At 37.7% G+C, this 20,772-nt stretch overlaps 1 protein-coding gene across 3 annotated transcripts in view; it reads left to right on the top strand.

Annotated features, from left to right (window-relative positions):
* Positions 1–1,953: 1,953 nt before the first annotated feature.
* MYCBP2 (MYC binding protein 2) overlaps positions 1,954–20,772 on the top strand; it is a 252,568-nt gene continuing 233,749 nt past the window's right edge. For all 3 annotated transcript variants that reach the window (XM_040623680.1, XM_040623687.1, XM_040623672.1), the window contains exon 1: positions 1,954–2,259. In XM_040623680.1, coding sequence (XP_040479614.1) covers positions 1,958–2,259 — 302 coding nt within the window. In that variant the 5' untranslated portion in view covers positions 1,954–1,957. The remainder of the gene's footprint in view (positions 2,260–20,772) is intronic.

The following is a 20,772-nucleotide window of genomic DNA, read 5'->3' as shown; positions in this document are numbered from 1 at the left end:
ACGCTGAGGTTTATAACTGTGCTGAAGCATCAAGACAGGAATTTAGTTTAACAAATAATTACTGGTGACCTACTATGTGCCAGTTTCTAGACTAGGGGCTGAGGAAAACACAAAGATAAATAAGAAGCTCTTGTTTATGAGCTCATAGTTGAGGAAACAAGTACAAAACCTGTTTAACAAGGCTACTCACAGTGCTAAAATACCATGACTTCCCATGCCAGTCCTTTGTCCCTATGTTTTTATTATCCCAGTTGTAGCTATCATTTTTTTTAAATCAAAATGACATCCATATGTTAAAGACCCAGGTAAAATGCACTGCTTTAGCACTCTCTCCCCCCAAAAGCCAGAATTAATTTATTCCTACACTCCTTGTTTATATTTTCAAAACACTAAACAAGGTTTTGGGTTTTGTCTTGTTTTTGAGAAGCACATTTGTGGAAACGGCATAGACTTAAGAGGTAGTAAGTAATGGGTGCTTGGGTGGCTCAGTGGGTGGAGCAGTGGACTCCTGGTTTCAGCTCAGGCCAAGATCTCAGGGGTCCTGGGTTTCTAGGAGCATCCCTCCCCCCTTCCCCGTGCTCTCTCTCAAATAAATAAATAAATAAATAAATAAATCTCTTTTTTTTTCTTTTTTTCTTTTTTTAAGAGCTAGTAAGTAGATAAAATAGTATTGGGAATGATAGGATCAGGAAATGATTCTGTCAGGAATATAAATAAGGCTAACTTCAAATTGAGAGTCACATGGAAAAAACTTAGGAATCAGAGTTCATTGGCACATGCATTTCTAGAGCACTTACTTATAAGGGGTTAGTAGAATAGCTTGGCAGAAGGGACTCAGCAAATGTTACATTTTAAGAGATAAAATGATAAGATCTTTGGTAGATGTGACATTTTCAGATGTTTCACATAGTCACAGTTAGCAGCTGCAGGTCAGATTCAAGAATTATCTCTGGTAATGTAAGTCTGGGCAGAAAAAGATAAGCCATTAAGTGACCACTGTCAAGAGATAAGAGTGCACTCCAAGGATGAGTGTGGGGTCAACATAACATGTAAGAAAAGTACTACTGCATTAAGGTTTAGCTCTGTGGTAAATGTTGAGAATAAGAATTTAGGAATGTGAATTATCTGTGAATTCTACTTTCATAGAAAAAAGAATGCACTAGCTTACTACCTGTTTTTCGAAATAAAAGCCATTTTACTCTTATAAAAAATCCAAAATAAAATCGCCGGAGATACTTCTAATTTGGCTGGCCTTCTCTGCCTTTGATTCTGAATTAACCAGCACCGTTCCCAGTAAATCTTCATGTTGGCAGCACACACTTTGAGAAAAAGAAGAGTGCATAACACTCATTCTCTGGCGGGGGATGGGGGGGGACATTCCCTCTTTAAGGTCCAAGTTCTCCCACCTGGAGGGGAACCCCATTACCTGAAGCCAAGAGCCTGTAGCTGACAGCCTTCCCAGCACTTTCCTTACTTTTCCTCAAGCTGCTAGTAAAACACGGAGAAGTGGATTTCTTTCAGATTCCGCACAACTCAAAAGCCCCACACCCAAAGCCCTGAGGCGGAGGGAGTGGTGGCGAGAGGGGGTGGGGAGGGAAAAGGGCTGGAGTTACTGAGCATGTGCGAGCAGTGGCGCATGCCCAGTGCGGACGGCAGCTTCCCATTGCGGGCAGCCCCGGCGGTGGCAGCGGTGGCGGCGGCGGCAGCGGCGGCACCGCCTCCTCCTCACACTCCCGAGGTGGCGGGGTTAGATGAGCGGTCCCAATAGTGGCGAGGGCGGCGCAGGAGGGAGAAGGAGAAGACGGAGGAGGAGGAGGAGGACGCTGTCTTTGTAGTCTCCTGCTGCGGGAACGAGAGGCCGCCGCCGGAGCCGTCGTCGTTGGAAAAGGGCTGTGTGTGCGCGCGCGTGTCTGCTTGCCCGGCCCGCAGGGACGAGGCGGCGGCGGCGGCGGCGAGGATGATGATGTGCTCAGCGACTGCTTCCCCCGCCGCCGCCTCTTCGGGGCCCGGCGGGGACGGATTCTTCCCAGCCGCCACCATCTCTTCCTCCCCGGCGCCGGGGGCGCTGTTCATGCCGGTTCCCGAGGGTTCCGTGGCTGCCGCGGGGCTGGGGCTGGGGCTGCCGGCCGCGGACTCCCGGGGTCACTACCAGCTGCTGCTGTCTGGCCGGGCCCTGGCCGACCGCTACCGGAGGATTTACACAGCTGCGCTCAGTGACAGGGACCAGGGGGGCAGCAGCGCTGGACACCCAGCCTCCAGGTGCGTCTCCAGTGACCTTCCTTGGGCCACATGCCGCATGTGTGTGCGTGAGTGTGTATGTATGTATATATGCATGTATGTGTGTCTGCGTACCTGTTTACTGAGCTGTCTTTCTGCAAGCGCTTGATGGATGGTGGAAGCACTTACTGAAATAGGGTGCGGTGGCAACAATTTCTTCCGTGTGTGTGTGACTGTCTTTGTGGGGGGTTTGTAAGAGTGGGAGGTAGCGTGTGGTGTTAGAAAAGGTGATGGTGCCGGTCGGTTATGACACGTGTGTGTGTATTGTTGAGGAAGGAGGAGGGGTTGGTAGAGGGTAAGAGGGCATTGCACGGAGAGAATTTGCAAGAGTGGTGAGGAAAGTGGCGTTTCCAGTATCTCTGCCGCAATGGTACTTGCACGTATTCTATCCCCCCCTCCCCGCCCCGTGATATTCCATCCTCCACTTTCCACCTCCCTTAAAAAAATCTGCCTTTCACCAAAGGGGAGCAGTGGTATAGGTTAAGGATAGTGTCATATATATATATATATGATGAGTTTTAGATAATCATGCTGTTGGATAAGGCATGGAGTTTAAATTTAAGAGATTTATGCAAAGGGGATGCATAAGGAGATTTATGTGGATGTGAAAGGTGTCTGATAGAGATTTTTAGAGCTGTACTTTGGTAACTGGACCTTCTGGTATTCTAGAGATGTGATTGCAGATGCACTTGTGTTCTGATGTCCCATCAGCCATTTCCCTTCATCTCATGTTCTATTTCCTCTGTCATTATAGGCTTTAGAGTAGAGGCGGGTGAGGGGGTTTTGTGGGGAAAGGGAGAAAGCTGTAGAATTTCGAAATATGACTGCTTATACAGTGTTTAGTTGCCACCAACTGGAAAATTTGAGTAGCTCCTACATCTCTCTCTAGGCTCCCTGTATCTTCAGTTTCCTTGTGTAGGAGATGTTAAATCACTTTCATTTTCTTTTTCTTAAAATGTGTATGTCTTTTTGCTGAGGGCTCTCCTATTGTTTTCTTTACCATGTCCTTACATGCCACATACCCTGAAGGATGATGACTGACTTGTTTCACCAGCTTGGCTTTGACAGTGGTAATTGGGAGTTGGCTTCATCATTTTTTCTCACAGCTGCTTGCAACACATGGGGAAAGCATAGTAGTATTTTGTCAAATAAGTTCCAGAGTTTACTGTATTTACTGAATGTGCGGTGTATTAGGCAATAACAAGATGTCCTTTAATTATGAAAGGGCTAGGCTGTTAAGTAAGGTATTTGTAGTTTACCATTGTGTACTGGGGCTTTTAACCATTGCAGAGCTGTGAGGATGGAGCTTTGTTCACACTTTTTCTGGGTAAACCAGTCTTCTCATGTCTATAATTGTTTACAGGATTGGGCAGTTTATCATATGGGTATAAATGTATGTAACTACCTTTTGCTATCTAAACTGAAGGCCACGGTGGTACAAACCTATTACTTGCTCATGTTTTTGAAAATAGCACAAAACCTCATTAGACAGTTTGCTCTGATAGGTACAATTTTGAGCTGTGAGTCTCTGAATTATGGCACTTTAGGTACATCTTTACAAACCCCTCTCAAAGAAGTTGAATTTATTTTGTGTGTTGTTCCAGACTTATAATTTGTGGCTGGTATTCCTATTTTAACTTTCTACTAGTATACTTGTGTAATAATACAATTTTGTGTATCTAGAACTATATTAACAGTTTTAGACAAAATTAATAAAGATTAATTACATATATAACATTTATTAGTGATTTTTGGTCATTGGTCCATTTTGTACAACCTGTCTATTACAATTAATGAAGAATTAGTTCAAATATTCAAGAAGTAGTCATGGAAACCAGCCTTAGGGTGTGTAATATTGCCTTCTAGTGCTTGTTCAGAACATTATTGCTTATTTTAGTTCACATTATTTTATTCAGATGAGCCTGCAACTATCCGTCTTTGAGGATTTGCTTAAGAATTCAATCACATTTTTGTTAAATATGACAGGGCAAGTGGAGCTAGGATTTAGGTTGTGAATGAATGGTACAGTTATTTGAATAGGGGCACTGGCTGAGTTAGAAGAGAAGATAAGATCTTTCAAAGACAGAGAATGGAGCAAGAATAGAGGATGAAGCTCTAGTGAGCTTCAAATTTAAGGTGTGAGAGAGAGGAGATAGTGAAGGAAGCTGAAAAGAAGAGATAAAAAAGAATTAAGACACCTGTGAGAGAAGTGGCGCCTCTGGTCTTAAGAAAGTGGATTGAAAGTCCTCAGCAGTGTTAAATGCTTAAAAAAGTGAGAACATTTTCCAGGTCACTGGGTAACTTTTGAGGAAGTGGTCATAGAGAGATGTGAGGAGTCATTGAGAGATGTTGGGGTAACAGGGAGTTGCAGGTTTGAGGGAAGGATATTCAAATATGGGAGAGTGGGTGGGAAATGTTCCATAAGTGTAGAGGAGGAATCAAAGAAGTGAGAGAGGGGATAATTGATTGAGAGAGGTCAAAGAGAGATCTCAGAGACAGGTTTAAGATGTTGGGTAGAGAGGTTAGCCTCTCTATTTTTTTGAAAAAAATTAAGGGCTAGTCTGCCTTTAATATAGAAAGGGAGAAGTTTTTATAAATATAAAGACTAGGGTTTATTGAAGGTAAGAAATGTATCCTATTCATTTTAGTAATCCCAGCATATAGCAGTTTCTGGCATCCATTCTGTAAATACCAACTGTCTGCTGTGTGCCAGGCTCTGTTTTATGGGCTGACGATATACCAGTGAGCAAAATAGACAAGATCTCTACCCTTGGAGCTTTCACTCTAGTGGGGAGAAATAGACAACCTGATAGTTTCAGGTAGTGATAAGTAACTATGAAAGAAATAAAACCGATTATATGTGATAGACAATTTATGGGGGGGGGGAGTATTTTAGGTAGGGTGGTCAGGACAGGTCTTGAGATTTAAGCTGAATCATAATGATGGGAAGGCAGATCTGGAGGAAGAGTGTTTTAGGAAATTACAAAGGCTCTGAGGTGGGAATAGGCTTGTGTTCAAGGAACAAAAATAAGGCAAATGAGTTATGTCAGTGTTGAATGAATTAATTACTGTGGATTATATTTTACATGTCCTGTAGAGTAGTTGAGGGAAGCAAGCCTAATGGAGTCAGTGACTTTGATGGTGTTTTAGTGAAGTGGTTAAGAGCTTGGACTCTGAAGCTAGACTGGTTTTCAGTCCTGGCTCTACCACATTTTAGCTGTGTGACCTTGGGTGTATTATATAACTTACTTGCTTCAAAATTTTTTAAAAAAATTTTTTATCGTGATATAATTGGCAAATAATATTATGTTAGTTTCATGTCTATCACATAATAATTACATTTTTGTATATATTGTGAAATGATCACTATAATAAGCATAAACATCCATCACCACAGTTACAACTATTTTTTTTCTTGTGATGAGAACTCTTAAGATTTACTCTCAGCAACTTTCAGATAAACAGTACAGTATTATTGGTAGTCACCATACTGTATATTACATCCCCATGACTTATTTATTTTATAACCTTACCTTTTGACTACTTATACCCATTTTATCCACCTCCCACCTCTAGCAGCTACCAGTCTGTTCTCTGTGTCTGTGAGTTCAGGATTTTTGTTTTGCTTTAGATTTCACATATAGGTAAGATCTTATGGTATTTGTTTTTGTCTGACTTATCTCACTCAGGGTAATGTCTTCAAGATTCATCCATGGTGTTATACATGGCAAGATTTCCTTTTTTATGGTCAAATAATATTCCGTGTGTGTGTGTATGTAAATATATTTGTTCATATATACATACCACATTTTCTTTATCCATTGATGGACACTTAGTTTGCTTCCAAGTCTTGGCTATTGTAAATAATGCTGCAATGAATATGTAATGCAGATATCTTTTTGAGTTACTCTTTTCATATCCTTTGGATAAATACCCTGAAGTGGAATTGTTGGATCATATGGTAGTTCTATTTTTTAATTTTTGAGTAGCCTTCATACTGTTTTCTGTAGCAGCTGTACCAATTTACATTTCTATCAACAGTGCACAGGGTTCCCTTTTCTCTACATCTTTGCTGATACTTGTTATTTCTTGTCTTTTTGATCAGAGTCATTCTAACAGGTGTAAGGTAATAATCTCATTGTAGTTTTGATTTGCATTTCCCTGACTGGAGATATTGAATATCTTTTCATGTGCCTGTTGGCCATCTATATGTCTTCTTTGGGAAACTGTCTTTTCAGGTCCTCTGTCCATTTTTAATTGAGTTATTATTATTATTATGTTTTTGCTTTTGTAACATATGAGTTCCTTATATATTTTGGATATTAACCCCTTATCAGATATATGGTTTGCAAATATTTTCTCACATTTTGTAGTTTGTCTTTTCATTTTATTGATAGTTTCCTTTGCTGTGCAGAAGCTTTTTATTTTGATGTTGTATTTGATATTTTTATTTTGCTTTTGTTTATGCCTTACTTATATGCAGAATGGAGATCATGATAATGAAGATTGCTGTGTAGATTAAATGAATCCGTATATGTAAAGTGCTTGGCACATTAAGTGCTGTTAAATATTATTGATTTCTGCTGAGAGTGAGGGGGCAGATGGCATTTGAGGACTTAAAAGGTAAAGATCATGTCTTACTCTTATTTTTGGTCTCAGTGACTGTGATGAATGTGAAAATAATGATTTAGTTTATTCAGTGACTCAGTAAATACATTTTTGTATGAATGAACCAATCAAAATTAGAACATTCACTTGGGGAAAGGGGTTGGACTGAAAATCAATAAAGGAATGTTTGATCAATTCTGAGTGTAAATGGCAATATAGCATTGCATTTGGGAAGAACAGACTGCCTAAGTTCAAATCCCAGTTCTATCTTTTTCTAAGTTGGGCAAGTTAATTAGCATCTCTTTGTCCGTTTCTTTATCTGTAACCTTATAGGGTTATTAAAAGCACATTGTGCCTGTACAGGGTAAGTACTCGTTAAATGTCAGCTGCTGCTACTGTTGTTATTATTATTAAAATTATATATTTAAAATTCCAGTCAGCATGATATTGTAAGTTTTACCGCTCAACAAAGAAATGGGAAAACTGTTGGTTGAGTTAGTCAAGGTTAAAGTGTAACTGGAGGTCAAAGAAAAAAGAAAGTAAAAGTTTTTGGTGACATTGATTGACCCTTTGGTAAAAAGGAAAGTGATGCCGAGGAGGGAACTGATAGACTGGGAGATAAAGAGGAGTCAGGGGACATGGGTTGAAGCGGTAGAAGAACAAAGTGGAAACAATAGAGGAGATTATGGTTAAAATGGGGAATTGCTTTTCTTCTTTAAGCTAAACCCACTTAGTTCCTTCAGCTGCTTTATCTCAGATGCATGGGATTTTGGTTTTAAGAGGTTAAGTAGTCAATTAATCCAACAAAGTTTCAGGGATTACTACTTGGTGCTAACCACTGGCCCTATAAAGATTTATAAGACATAGTTTCTATACTTGAGTTTATTGTCTGGGTAATGGTGAAAAATACAAAGGCAGCTACTTTTAAAGATGTTAAAGAAAATGGCATTCTGGTCTGGCATGAAAGCATGAGCACAAGGTGAGAAAGCACAGTTTGTGTGCAGGTAATGGTAAGAATTCTGTTAGAGGGATCATGTAGGTGTTAGAGAGAGTAGTGGGAATTCGTTATGGAAATGGAGGCTTTGGTCAGAGGGTAAGGCAGCTTGAACAGCAAGGTAAAAATTAGATTTTATTCAGTAGACACTGATGGTTTTGAGCTATAAAGAGACATTATTATGGGAGTATTTTAGTAAGTGATGTGGGATTGAATTAGAGTTTGTATATCCATATTTGTGATTAGGTAATTTGTTTCATGTAGCTCTTATATCTATGGAATCCTTTATAAACACATTCTAAGGCAAAAACTGCTCTGTTGGCATATTGGTAGGTAGAAAGGAAATAAATTAGTCCTAGCTCAAGGTAAGAGAAAATCTTGTGATTAGGCTTAAAAATAAAATGAAAATGTTAACTTAAAAATACTTCTGTATTTTAAGATCTTTGTTTTAAAAATCAGCAGAGTAGTCAGAATACTCTTACTTCTTAATTAAAAAACATTCGGGTTTTTTGAAGAGGACTCGGGTTATTCAAGGTTTAATTTACATATAATAAAATTCACCCTTTTAAAATGTTCATTTGAAGGGTCTTAGAACCATCTCCACAGTCAAGCATAGAACATTTCTATCACTCCAAAAAGTTTCTTCATTTTATTCCCTCCTCCCCCTAGCCCCTGGCCACCATAGATCAGTTTTCTGTCACTAATATTTCACCTTTTCTAGAATGTCTTATAAATCTAGCTCTTTAAGGACAGGACCCCAGATACTGTTAGTCTCCATGTCTTCTATCCCTGTATTTCCTGTAAATGAGAGTTAGGATTTGAAGCTTCATTAGGTTTGGATTAAACATTTTTTAGCAAGAATATTTTGCACACAGTGCTGAATACTGCATATTGCATCCCATCCAGATGTTTTCAAGTCGTGTCACTGTTTACTAATGCTTAGTCTTATTACTTGGGTAAGATGGTACCTACTAGATCTCTCCTCTGTAAATGTATCCTTTTTTCATGTGCAGTAAGTAGGTAATCATGGGTCATAACTCCAATACACTGTGAATATCTTTCACCTAATGGTTTTAGCATCCTTTTATAATCCTTGTCTGAGTCAATTATTTCAAAAGTCAAAATGAAGACTTTTATAATCCTGTTATTCTTTCTGTATTTATTAACTGGTACTCTTCTGCAAAGAAGAGTTTTCTCTCATCAACTGATTATGGACTGTGGTTCCCCTAAGAAGGCAGTGTAAATGGCTTAATTTTTTCCCCTCATTAGCCAAATTAGTGTAATACTCCAGTAGTCGTGTGGTGGCTGCTTGGTTCACCACCCAGATCCCTTTGTTCAGGTACAAGTTTCCCTAGCTGTTGGGAATACTAGCAGCTAAAACTGATTGTAGCTGAGTCCCATTCCAGGCATTCCCTGGGCCAACAGAACTGCTTCCCTCAAAGTCATGCCTCTTCTCCCAATACCTATTCTCTTTAGGGATATAAATGTCTGGCCCTTTTACCCTAGGGCAGGTCAACCTCAAAGATCACCAGAGGTCCTCATGGGATTGGCTGAGTCCTTCCTGTGACTGCATTACAATTCAGACTTCCTTCATTCTTCCACAGTTGTTGGTTAGAAGTTTACAAGGGTAAACTTCTGGTATGCAAATCACGATTTCAGAGTCTGTTCCCTGGGGAACCTTACCTAAAACAGTTGTGGTGCCAGGAGTGGTCTGAGGAAGTAGACTAAAAAAATGGGATTTTGGAGCTGGATTATCTGCTGTCTGGTTGGCAGTGAGAACCCACTGTGGGTTGTAGATGGAGCGGTGATACTAATAATCCTCGGCATACACTGTGGCTGTGCAGTTGTTAAAACTTTCAGTAGTGGTGAATTGGAATGAAATTCCTGTAGAAGAAAATGCACTGGTAGGTACGAATATTTTAAGCTTTTGAGAGGTTCAGGAAAGTTATTACTTACAAGGCCAGTGTAATCAGATGGTTGTTGATGAGTGATGTTCATAGATTGGAGAAAGACAATGAAAGGCTGAAAGTAATTGGGGGCAAAATGAGAAAGTTAGGTGATTTCTTTATCATTATGTAAAGAAACTCTTCTTCAGAAGGAGGAAAGAAAAAGCTAAAGATTAGGCTCAAGACTTAATTTTAAGAGTAGCAGAAATCTAAGGTATGTTGAATTCTCAGAAGTTTTCTGTGCCAGTGTCTGCTTTGATTAGAAATGAATGGGACCCCAACTCTTTGGGTGGGACATCTGAGTTGATGCACTTGAGAATCTTGAAACCCCAGAGAGGAACCCTCTTACACTGTTGGTGGGAATGCAAGTTGGTACAGCCACTTTGGAAAGCAGTGTGGAGGTCCCTCAAAAAGTTAAAAAATAGAGCTACTCTATGACCCAGCAATTGCACTACTGGGTATTTACCCCAAAGATACAGACGTAGTGAAGAGAAGGGCCATATGCACCCCAGTGTTCATAGCAGCATTGTCCACAATAGCTAAACTCTGGAAGGAGCCAAGATGCCCTTCAACAGACAAATGGATAAAGAAGATGTGGTCCATACATACAATGGAATATTACTCAGCCATCAGAAAGAAGGATTACGTGACATTTGCAGCAACATGGATGGGACTGGAGGAGATTATGCTAAGTGAAATAAGTCAAACAGAGAAAGACAATTATCAAATGGTTTCACTCATTTATGGAACATAAGAAATAGCAGGAGATCTGTAGGACAAGGAAGGGAAGAATGAAGGGGGAGGTAAACAGAAGGGGGAATAAACTATGAGAGACTATGGACTCTGGGAAACAAACAGGGTTTCAGAGGGGAGGGGGGTGGCTAGCCCGGTATTAAGGAGGGCAGGTATTGCATGGAGCAGTGGGTGTTACATGCAAACAATCATGGAACACTACATCAAAAACTAGTGAGGTGCTGTATGGTGACTAACATAACTTAAAAAATTAAAAAAAAAAATGGTGAACTAGCATGGGAAAAAAAAAGTTTCTCTCCCTTAGGCACCACGTGTAGGGTTTTGTTTTGTTTTTAACTGCTTTGTCAATCTTTGCCTGTTATTTGGAGAATTTAGATTATTAATATAAATATTGATATGATTGGCTTTAGATTTATCATTATATTGTCTTATGTTTTCTTTGTTTTTCATTCCTCTCTTCCCTCTTTCTGCTTTCTTTTGGATTATTGTTTAGTATCCCTTTTTAATATAGCTATTGGCCTTTTTGGCTTTATCTTTTTATTTTATTTTATTTTATTTTTTTAAAGAGTTTATTCATTTGACAGAGAGAGTGACAGCCAGCGAGAGAGGGAACACAGCAGGGGGAGTGGGAGAGGAAGGAGCAGGTTCCCAGAAGGGCAGGGAGCCCAATGCAGGGCTCAATCCCAGGACCCTGGGATGACACCCTGAGCTGAAGGCAGATGCTTTATGACTGAGCCACCCAGGCACCCCTGGCTTTATCTTTTTATATTTTAATGCCCTAGCGATTACAATATATATACCTAACCTTTCACAGCTTACTTAGAGTTACCATTGTACTGCTTCACTTAAAATAGAGAAACCTGGCAACAGATCCTTTTTTTCCCCTCTACTTCATTACCCACCCTCCTTATGTTATAGTTGCCATATATGTTTATGGCTGCATGCTTTGAAAACCTCACCGTACAATTATATTTTTTGCTTTCGGTGGGTATGACATTTTAAAGAACTTAAAGGGAAAAAAGTGGTATTTTGTGTTTACCTGTATATTTATTATTTCTGTTCTTCCTTCATTTCTGAAAATGCCACATTTCGTTTCAGCTTTTCAGTACTTACTTTAACATTTCTTGTACATCAGTCTGCTGGGGATAAACTTGCCTTTGTTTTTCTTCATCTGAGAATCTCTTCATTTTGCTTTCATTCCTAAAGGATATTTTAGGTGGATGTAGAATTCTGAGTAGGCCCTGTTTTCTTTCAATATTTTAATGATGTTGTTCCACTGTCTTTTCATCATTATGATTTCTAATGAGAAACTTGGTAATTTTGAATCTTACTCCCCTCTATGTATTATGTCATGTTTCTCTGATTTCAAGAACGTTTTGGGTTTTTTGGTTTTGGTTTTCAGCAGTTTGATTTGATGTGTCTAGTCATTAACTTTCTTTGAGTTTAACCTCTTTGAAGAATGCTCAGCTTCTTGCATCTGTAAATTTGTCTTTTACCAAATTTGTGGTGCCATCGTTTCTTAAAATATTGCCCTAATTTCTTTCTTCCTTCCAAGATTCCAATGGCAATTACAGTAAAACTCTTGAGATTGTCCCACAAGTCTCTGTTCATTTTTCCTTTTGTCAGTGTTTTTTTCTCTTAGTTCTTCAGATTTCATACTTTTTAATGATCCATTTTCAAGTTCACAGATTCTTTTTTCTGTCATCTCCATTCTCTTAGCCTATCCATTGAATTTTTTTATTTTATACATTGTATTGTCCAGTTTTAAATTTTACATTTGGTTCATTTTAAAAATAATTTCTCTTTGTCTTCTGAGGAATTTTTTTTGCTCGAGTGTGTTTGCCTTTACTTGATGGAGCATATTTATAGTAGTTGCTTTGAAAGTATTGGATGATTGGAACATCTGCATCACCTCAGGGTTGGCACCTGTTAATTGTTTCTTCCTTTGAAATTGATCACATTTTTCTTGCTTTTTTGCATTGTGAGAATTTTGGATTGTATCTTGGACACTGTTAATGTTATGTTTTGTAAACTCTGGGGCTTATTATAATTTGGGGGGAATTTTGATTTTTTTTGTTTCTTTAGCAGACTGTCAACTCATTTAGGTTCAGATGGCAAATTTGGTCTCGCCTTCTGTGGGGGGTACTTCAAATCTCAGTTCAATTCTGAGCCATTGCTATGCTGTGTAGTTCCTGAGTAAGCCCAAGACCGTTGTGGGTTTGTAGACAGAATTAGGGAATCCCTTTCCCTCATTTTTTTCCTTTTCAGGATTTTCTCCCCATTCTCCAGCACTTAGGTGCCCCTTTCCTCAATTCTACTTGCCAGAAAGATAGGGTTTCTCTTGGAGGTTTAACTTCTGGATTGTTGCTCTGATGCAGTGGTTGTTTCCTGGCATTTGGGCAAAGCTGTTAGGGAAAGAGGACAAAATAATTGAACTGGGAAGCTTACTCTCCTGTGGGTCATTTTTCCAAGTTTAACTCCACTCTACAATATGTTTTTTTTTTTTTTTAAGATTTTATTTATTTATTTGACAGAGAGAGAGACAGCCACCGAGAGAGGAGACAGAGGCAGGGGGAGTGGGAGAGGCAGAAGCAGGCTCCCAGCGGAGGAGCCTGATATGGGGCTTGATCCCAGAACGCTGGGATCATGCCCTGAGCCGAAGGCAGACACTTAACGACTGAGTCACCCAGGTGCCCCTACAATATGCTTTTGTTTGCTTTTCAGAATCCTCAAGTAATTTTTTCTTTTTTCTTTCTTTTCTTTTTTCTTCTTGTATTTTGTCCATAGTTCTTAGTTGTAAACAGTGGGAAAGATGGGCCGTATTTGAGTTTATGCCACCAAACTGGCACCAGAATTCTTTCTCTGACTACTCTTAAGGTTTTTCTCTTTACCTTTGATTTTTAGTAATCTGACTATGCTGTGCCTAAATAAAGTGTGTGTGTATGTGTCTCTGTGTGTGTCTGTGTGTGTTTAGGTTGTGCTTGGTATTCATTGAATTTCTGAGATCTATGATATTTTTTGCTTAATTTGGCACATTTTGGCCTTTATTTCCTCAAATATTATTTCAAACTCAGTCTTTCTTATTTCCTTCTGGGAATCCAGTTATACACGTATGAGATTGCTTGATATTTACTGTCTCATGGGTGAAGGGTTAGTAAACGTAATTCTTTATAGGGCCAAATACCCTAAAGTGTTTAGGCTTTGGGATAATACAATCTCTGTTGCAACTATTCAACTCTTGTTACAGTTTGAAAGCACCCATAAGCAGTAAATATGTAAACAGATGAACATGGCTGTGTTCTAGTATAATTGTATTTACAAAGCTAGGTGACAGACTAGATTTGGATTGTGGACCATAGTTTCCTGAGAGTGACTGTTATCGTTGCTAGAGCTACATTTTAAATTCAGGGATAAAATCAAACAAGTGCAAAACACAAATAATGGTAATAACTGAAGGATAGGGAATTAGGTGAATAAGAATAAGGGCATAGAAGAGACTAGACACATATATTAGGACCAGGTTATCATGCCCAAGTATTGCTTTATTTGAGAACAGTAGTGGTAGAGTTAAACTTTGAATTTATAAAAATATCTCTGCCAGCGTTATAGAAGACAAAAGGTGCAGATCCCCAAAGCAAGACCACCTTTAAAGAAACAAATGTAGTAGTTCTGACAAATGGTAATGAATCCTGAGAAGGCAGTGGGAATAGATGAGATAGAATGGATTCAAGAATGTTTTGGTATTAGAAGAATGAAGAAAGAATGATAGGTATAACAGGTGACTAGATTTCAAGTATAGAAATAATGCCTTTTCTTTAGATAGTAAGGGAGGAAGAACTAGTTTCTCAAGAGTCCATTCTTGGTACCCTTCTCTAAATTTTCTTCCTTGGTTATTTCAGTCAGTCCTGTGATTTTAGTTATTACCTAATTGTTTTTTATTTCCTGGTGTGTGGTTTATAGCTAAAACCTCTCTCTTTATCTCTAGAACTGTAATTTGAAAAGTCTACTGCTGGGCCTCTCAATCGTGTCTCAAATACATTATGTTCAGTATATTCAAAGGCTCCTCATGAACATACCATCACTTAAAACTGCCTCTTTTTCTGTAGGTTAGCTAAATAGAAGTCTGAAGACATCATCTTCAAGTTTGCATTAAGAGATCATAATGACCTACACCCATTCACCCCCATTCATTTTTCCAGAAGTCAAGGAGAAGTCACCTTTTGGTGGAAAATTAAATTGAGGTTAGGTGAAGAAAGGAGAGTATTTAGAAATCAGTGTTTAGGAACATCAGGATGGCTTAGTTGGTTAAGCATTTGCCTTTGTCTCGGGTTATGGTCTCAGGGTCCTAGGATCAAGCTGGGCTCCCCACTCAGCAGGGACTCTGCTTCTCTCTCCCCCCCGCTTGTGCTCTCTCTTTCTCTCAAATAAATAAAATCTTAAAGAAAGAAAGAAAGAAAGAAATGAAAGAAAGAAATCAGTGTTTAAACGGAAAGAAGGAAGATGGTAGCTTGAGGAAGGAGACAAAGAATTATCTTTTGGATAATAGACACTGTAGTAGATGTTATTAGTGTCCTAGCCTTATCTCTTTGGCATTTATCTCCATGCTCTCCACCTAAGACTCTGACTTTCTGCCTGAGAGCTTTCTTATTGGCCAGAGAGACATTCTTGGCTTATGGGCAGGGCAAGCCAGAAATGCCAGAGTTAATGCCTTTAAAAAGGCTTTCAACCAGTGATGGAGGAGGAGTTGGTGGATAAATACCTCATTTTTCTCATCCTTCAGTTGGGGTAACTGAGCCATGTTCTACACCATCTACCAGAGTTTTCCAGTAGAATCATGCTGTAGTTGCCCATCAGGGTAACTGGCTAATGCACTCTTTACTGACTGCCTTCCCTTCCCTATTGTACTTTTGATCCTCCCACCAGTGTTTTTCCTGGCTCACTTCTCAAAACAGATCCTTTTACATGAATTCTTGAATCAAGTCTGCTTGTGGGGAAACACAAACCAAGGTAGGCACTTTAGCATGATAATAATAAAAAATAAAATTTGATTAGTACTTATTAAATACCAGGTGTATCTCTAAGTACTTTATAATTCAATGGGAGAGGTACTGTTTTCACCCTATTTTACAGATGAGACGGTTGAGGCAGAGAAGTTAAGTAACTTTCCCAGATCACGGCTAATAAATGACACAGCCTGCATTTGAAACGAGGCCATTTGTCTCTAAATTCTGTACTCTTAACATAGTAGACTGAAGGAGAAGGGCAGGAATAATGAATAAAAAAGAGAGAATGGGACTAGTTTATGGAGTAAGGCCCTGTAGAGAATATTTCATGTTGGGTGGAAGGTAAGTAAAAGGAGTACCTTCCTAATGGTGTCCCTATTTAAGCAGCAAAGAAGAGGGTTAGGTGATCTAATTTGAACTAAATGCGTTGGGGTGGGGTTTTGAAGTGGCTAGAAAGGTGGTCAGTTTTTATGGTAGATGTACCTTCATTGTCAGAGAACATAACTGGCTCTAGACCAGTATTCCGATGATGTTCATGAATTCTCAGTAGTTATTGTTCAGGGTTGTTATGGATTATTAGAAACAAAATTTGTAAGATACAAATAGAGAATATGAACAGATAACTCTCATGAGAAGTAATATATATACACTAAACATTAAGAGGACAGGAAAAGGACCTATTAATTGAGAAAGAATCATCATCAAAGGTAGAAGAACCACTAAAACAAGGGTTGAAGCCAAGGGTAGGGGAAAGATATTTAAAGAAGTAGACTGTTTTGACAATACTCATATATGGAAGAATGTGAAGGATAAAGACTAAAGCTAGGAAATTCAGTAGGCAACAAGGAAGTTTGTGGCATTGAGAAGTCATAAACATGTAGGAATTTGATAGTAAGGGATTGAAAAAGTTCAAGACAGAAATTTAGTGGTGAAGAGAGATAGAGAATCATTTAACTTTTTTTTCCTTCTTCATTGGGTGGAGGCCAGTAGGCCTCTAGGTTTAGAAATCCTGGATAAACGAGATTAAAGAGTGAACAAAGAAAGGAAATAAGTGGTTGAGTGAAATCCCGAGGATGGCAAATGAGTTGGGGTCCAGTGTATGAGAAGTGTACTTGGATGGAGTAAAGCCTGTCTCTTTTGGGATGATGGGAGTTGAAGGAGGAGGTTTCACAACTGGAGGTCTCAGGGACACATTTTCAACCTTTTTATCTTTCTATGCTGAATTTTAGATACTCTTCTAATCTCGTCAAATTCTATCTTCATCTGGGTGTGAGATGCTGCAAACCTACCTAATGGGTCTTTAATTTCAGTTATTGTATTTTTCATTTTCTTAGAAGTTTGATATGATTCTCTTTCATATATGCTATGTTGGCCATATGCTACAGATATCTTAAAGCTATCTCTTATTTCTTTAAATTTGGTAAGCATAGTTGTGTCTGAAAATTCCACCTGCAGTCTGTTTTGGTATCTGTTGTCTGTTTCCCCTAGTTCTCAGGGTGCCTTGTATCTTTTTGTGTGCCCGCTTATTCGACTGCTAACTGTCATTACCCTTGTGGTAGCTCTCTGAGGCCTGGGGTGAACAGATTGTCCTTAGAAAGTTTTACGGGTGCTTCATGGCTTGAGTTTTTCTCACTCACTTAGGCTCTGTGTAACTGCAATATAAATCTGAATGAAGCATGGTCTAAGTCTGAACTTTTCAGAGACTTCTCACTGTCTCCTTTCCTCCCTCTTTTTGTTATGCTGCTCTGCCCCTGCCAAGGTGATTTTATTTAGAGTTATTATCCCCCGCCCCCACCCTCCATATGCAGACTTCTAAATAGATCAAGAGATTGAAGCTATATATAGGAATCTCTCCCCTAGATCAATTTGAACTGCTAAAATCTCTTTTCTTGTTACTAATTATCAGCCTAGGAGAGTAAATAAAAGTTTTCTACTTAGTAATCAGACTACTGTTCCTCCCTAATTTATTCAGTATTGCTTGAACACAATGATGAGCGTATCATTACATTAATTACACAGGAGAAATAATTCTGGTTTATATAGAAAAGCTTCAGTTTACATATAGTGTTTTATAAATTAGTTGATTTTTAAAAAAACTGGTGTATCCAGTGACCTGGATAATTCACTTATTACTTATTACTTTGCTTTTTCTATAAACACAGTTAGGTTATCTGCAAGTAAAAATGCTTTACTGTTTTCTTTTCAGCCACTATGATTTTTATTTCTTTTGTTTTACTGACTTCTAGATTAAGTAATTACCAGATTTAGTAATTATCAGATTAATTTTTTTTTCTGCCTTACGGAGGCATTTCATCACAAGTAGTTGTTGAGTTTTATAAAATACTTTTTTTGTTTCTATTGAAATGATCATATTTTTTTCCCTTATTTTGTTATCCTATTGAGTTACATTGATTGGATTTTGCAGTTTATCTATCCTTTTTATAGGTTGCTGAACATTGAAATTATGTTTATATCAGTGGCTTTTTTGTCTTATTTTTTAGTTGAGATATAATTTACATATCATGAAACACACCATGTAAAAGTATACGAATCAATAGTTTTAGTATATTAACAAAGTTGTGCAAACAGAACATTTTTTTCACCTGAAAAAGAAATCCTGTACCCATTGGCAGTCACTCTGCTTCTCTTTTCCATTAGCCCCTGGAAACCACTAATCAGCTTCCTGTTTCTATGGATTTGTTTAATCTGGACATTTGATATAAATGGAATCGTGGTTTTTGTTTCTTTCACTTAGCATAATGTTTTCAAGGTTCATCCATAAAGCAGATGTGTCTACTCCATTCATGGCTGAATAATATCCTGTTATATGGATGTACCACATTTTGTTTATCTATTTGTCAATTGATGAACATTTGGGTTGTTTCCACTTTTTGGCTATGGTAGTATTTTTGCTTCTTTGTTCATGGGAGATGTTGGCTTGAGATTTTCTTATTTTGAAATATTCTTTTCAGATTTTGGTATCAGAATTATGCTAGTCTCATAAAATGAGTTGGGAAGTTTCTTCTTTTTATATTCATAGGAAGAGTTAGTTTAAGACTGAAATTGTTGAAAGAATGTACCAGTGAATTAAGTATTTAGAGGAATTCTCTAATTCCTGAGTCTATAGTTTCTTTGTGGGAAGGTTTTGGTTAGGGATTCAGTTTCTTTAACAGAGTATAAGACTATTCAGATATTGTATTTTTTTCCTTGTTTAATATTGAGAAGTTACATTTTTCAGTGGAATTTGCCCTCATATTTAAATTGTGAAATTTATGGGCAGCGTCTATAATGATGTCCTCTTTCTTATTTCTCATATGGGTAATTGTGGTTTTATTTTTTTTATTTTATTTTTTTCTGGACTACCTTTCCTTATTAATCTTTTCAGAGAACTAGTTTTGGTTCCTTGATTTTCTCTACTGAATGTCTGTTTTCTATTTTATTGATATCTGTTCTTATATTTGTTTCCCTCTTTTTACATTGTTTACTTGCTGTTGTTTTTCTGACTTCTAAAGTTGTATGCCTAGATCATTTACTTTCAGAATTTCTTTTTTCATTATGTGCACTTAAGTCTTTGCAAAAAGCTGTACATTTTCCCTAACCATTATTTCAGCTACATTTCACAAGTTTTGATATGTCATATGTCATTTTTATTTAATTGAAACTATTTTCTGATTTCCATTTTAACTTTCTGTTATAGCTCTTTGACTCCTAGGTTATTTAAAATCTGTTTTTTGCTTTTTTTTTTTTTAAGATTTCTAAACATCTGGCAGTATCTTAGTTTTTTTTCTGTTGGTCTCTAGTTTAATTTTTCTGTGATCACAATCAGTCTTTGGAAATTTGTTGAGACTCAGTCTGTGGTTCAGCATTCTGTTGTCTATTTTGGTAAATAGTCTATTTGCATTAGAAAAGAATGCATTCTCTACTTGTTCGGTGTGATTTTCTAGATGTGTCAATTAGATCAAGTTGATTAATCATGTTTTAATTTTTCTATATCCATGCTGTTTTGTCCTCTACTTGTTCTGTCAGAGAGAAGTATATTAAAATCTGCTCTTTTGATTGTGACTTTGTCTTTCTCCTTTTACTTTGCTCAATTTTGCTTCATATGTTTTTGTTAGATGCATTCAGATTTGGGATTGCTAATGTTTTGCTATTGAATTGACTCTCTTAGCATTATGAAGTGCTCAGTTCATCTCTAATAATACTTCTAGCCTTAAAAATTAATTTTGTCAATACTAATATAGCCATGCCAACATTTTTTGCAAGGCCAGTAAGCATGTTCAGGATGTATCTTCTCCATTTCTTCTACTTTAGGTCTGTGCCCTTTTATTTAAAATTTTGACATAGCAAGTATAAAGACCTTCCTTTTGTATTTCTTGTAGTATTGGTATATTGACAGTGAATTATGTCAGCTTTTGTGGGTCTAAAATATATTCTTGTTTTCATTCTTAAAGGATATTTTTGGTAGGTACATAGTCTACACCCCTCCATCCCCAGCACCGTTAAACACAGAGAATGGAAGCTATCAATCTATTGTTGTTCTTTTGAGTGTATCTTTTTTCCTTGTTGCTTTTAAGATTTTCTCTTTATCCTTTGTTTCAGCAGTTTGACTGTACCTAGCATTTGGCGTGCCTGTGGTTTTCTTTGAATATTCCTGCTTGTACTTTCCTGAATTTCTTGAATCTCTGAGTTGATTTCTTTCCTCACTTTTGTAAAATTGTCATTAATTATCTGTTCACATATTGCATTTGTTCCATTCTTTTTTTTTCTCTGTCTTGGATTTCATTTACATGAATATGAGATCATTCAACTATGTCCTACATGTTTCATACTCTGTTTTAGGCATCTCGTTCTTTTCTCTGTTTTTGAGTTTGGATATTTTCCCTTGGCCTCTCTGCAGGTCCACGAATCCTGTTTTCCTCAGTCTATTCTGCTCTTAAAATCATCTGACAAGTCTTGATTTCAAATATTTATTTTTTAGAAAATTTACTTGGCTTTTTAAAAAAATAGATCTGTTGAAAATTGTATCATTTCATCCTATTTTTCCATCTTTACATCTGTTTTAAATCCTTGCCTCCTAACTTCAGTATCAATTATCTTGAGTCTACCTGATTATTTTGCTTCTTGTATATCTCTTAATATGTTTATTATGTGCCTAACAGTCATTTTCTTTCAGAGAGTTTAGCTCTTTGCT

Source organism: Ursus maritimus, unplaced genomic scaffold (assembly GCF_017311325.1).
Source record: "Ursus maritimus isolate PB19 unplaced genomic scaffold, ASM1731132v1 scaffold_10, whole genome shotgun sequence".
Classification (NCBI taxonomy): Eukaryota; Metazoa; Chordata; class Mammalia; order Carnivora; family Ursidae; genus Ursus; species Ursus maritimus.
This window is presented reverse-complemented; position numbering and strand designations above follow the sequence as displayed.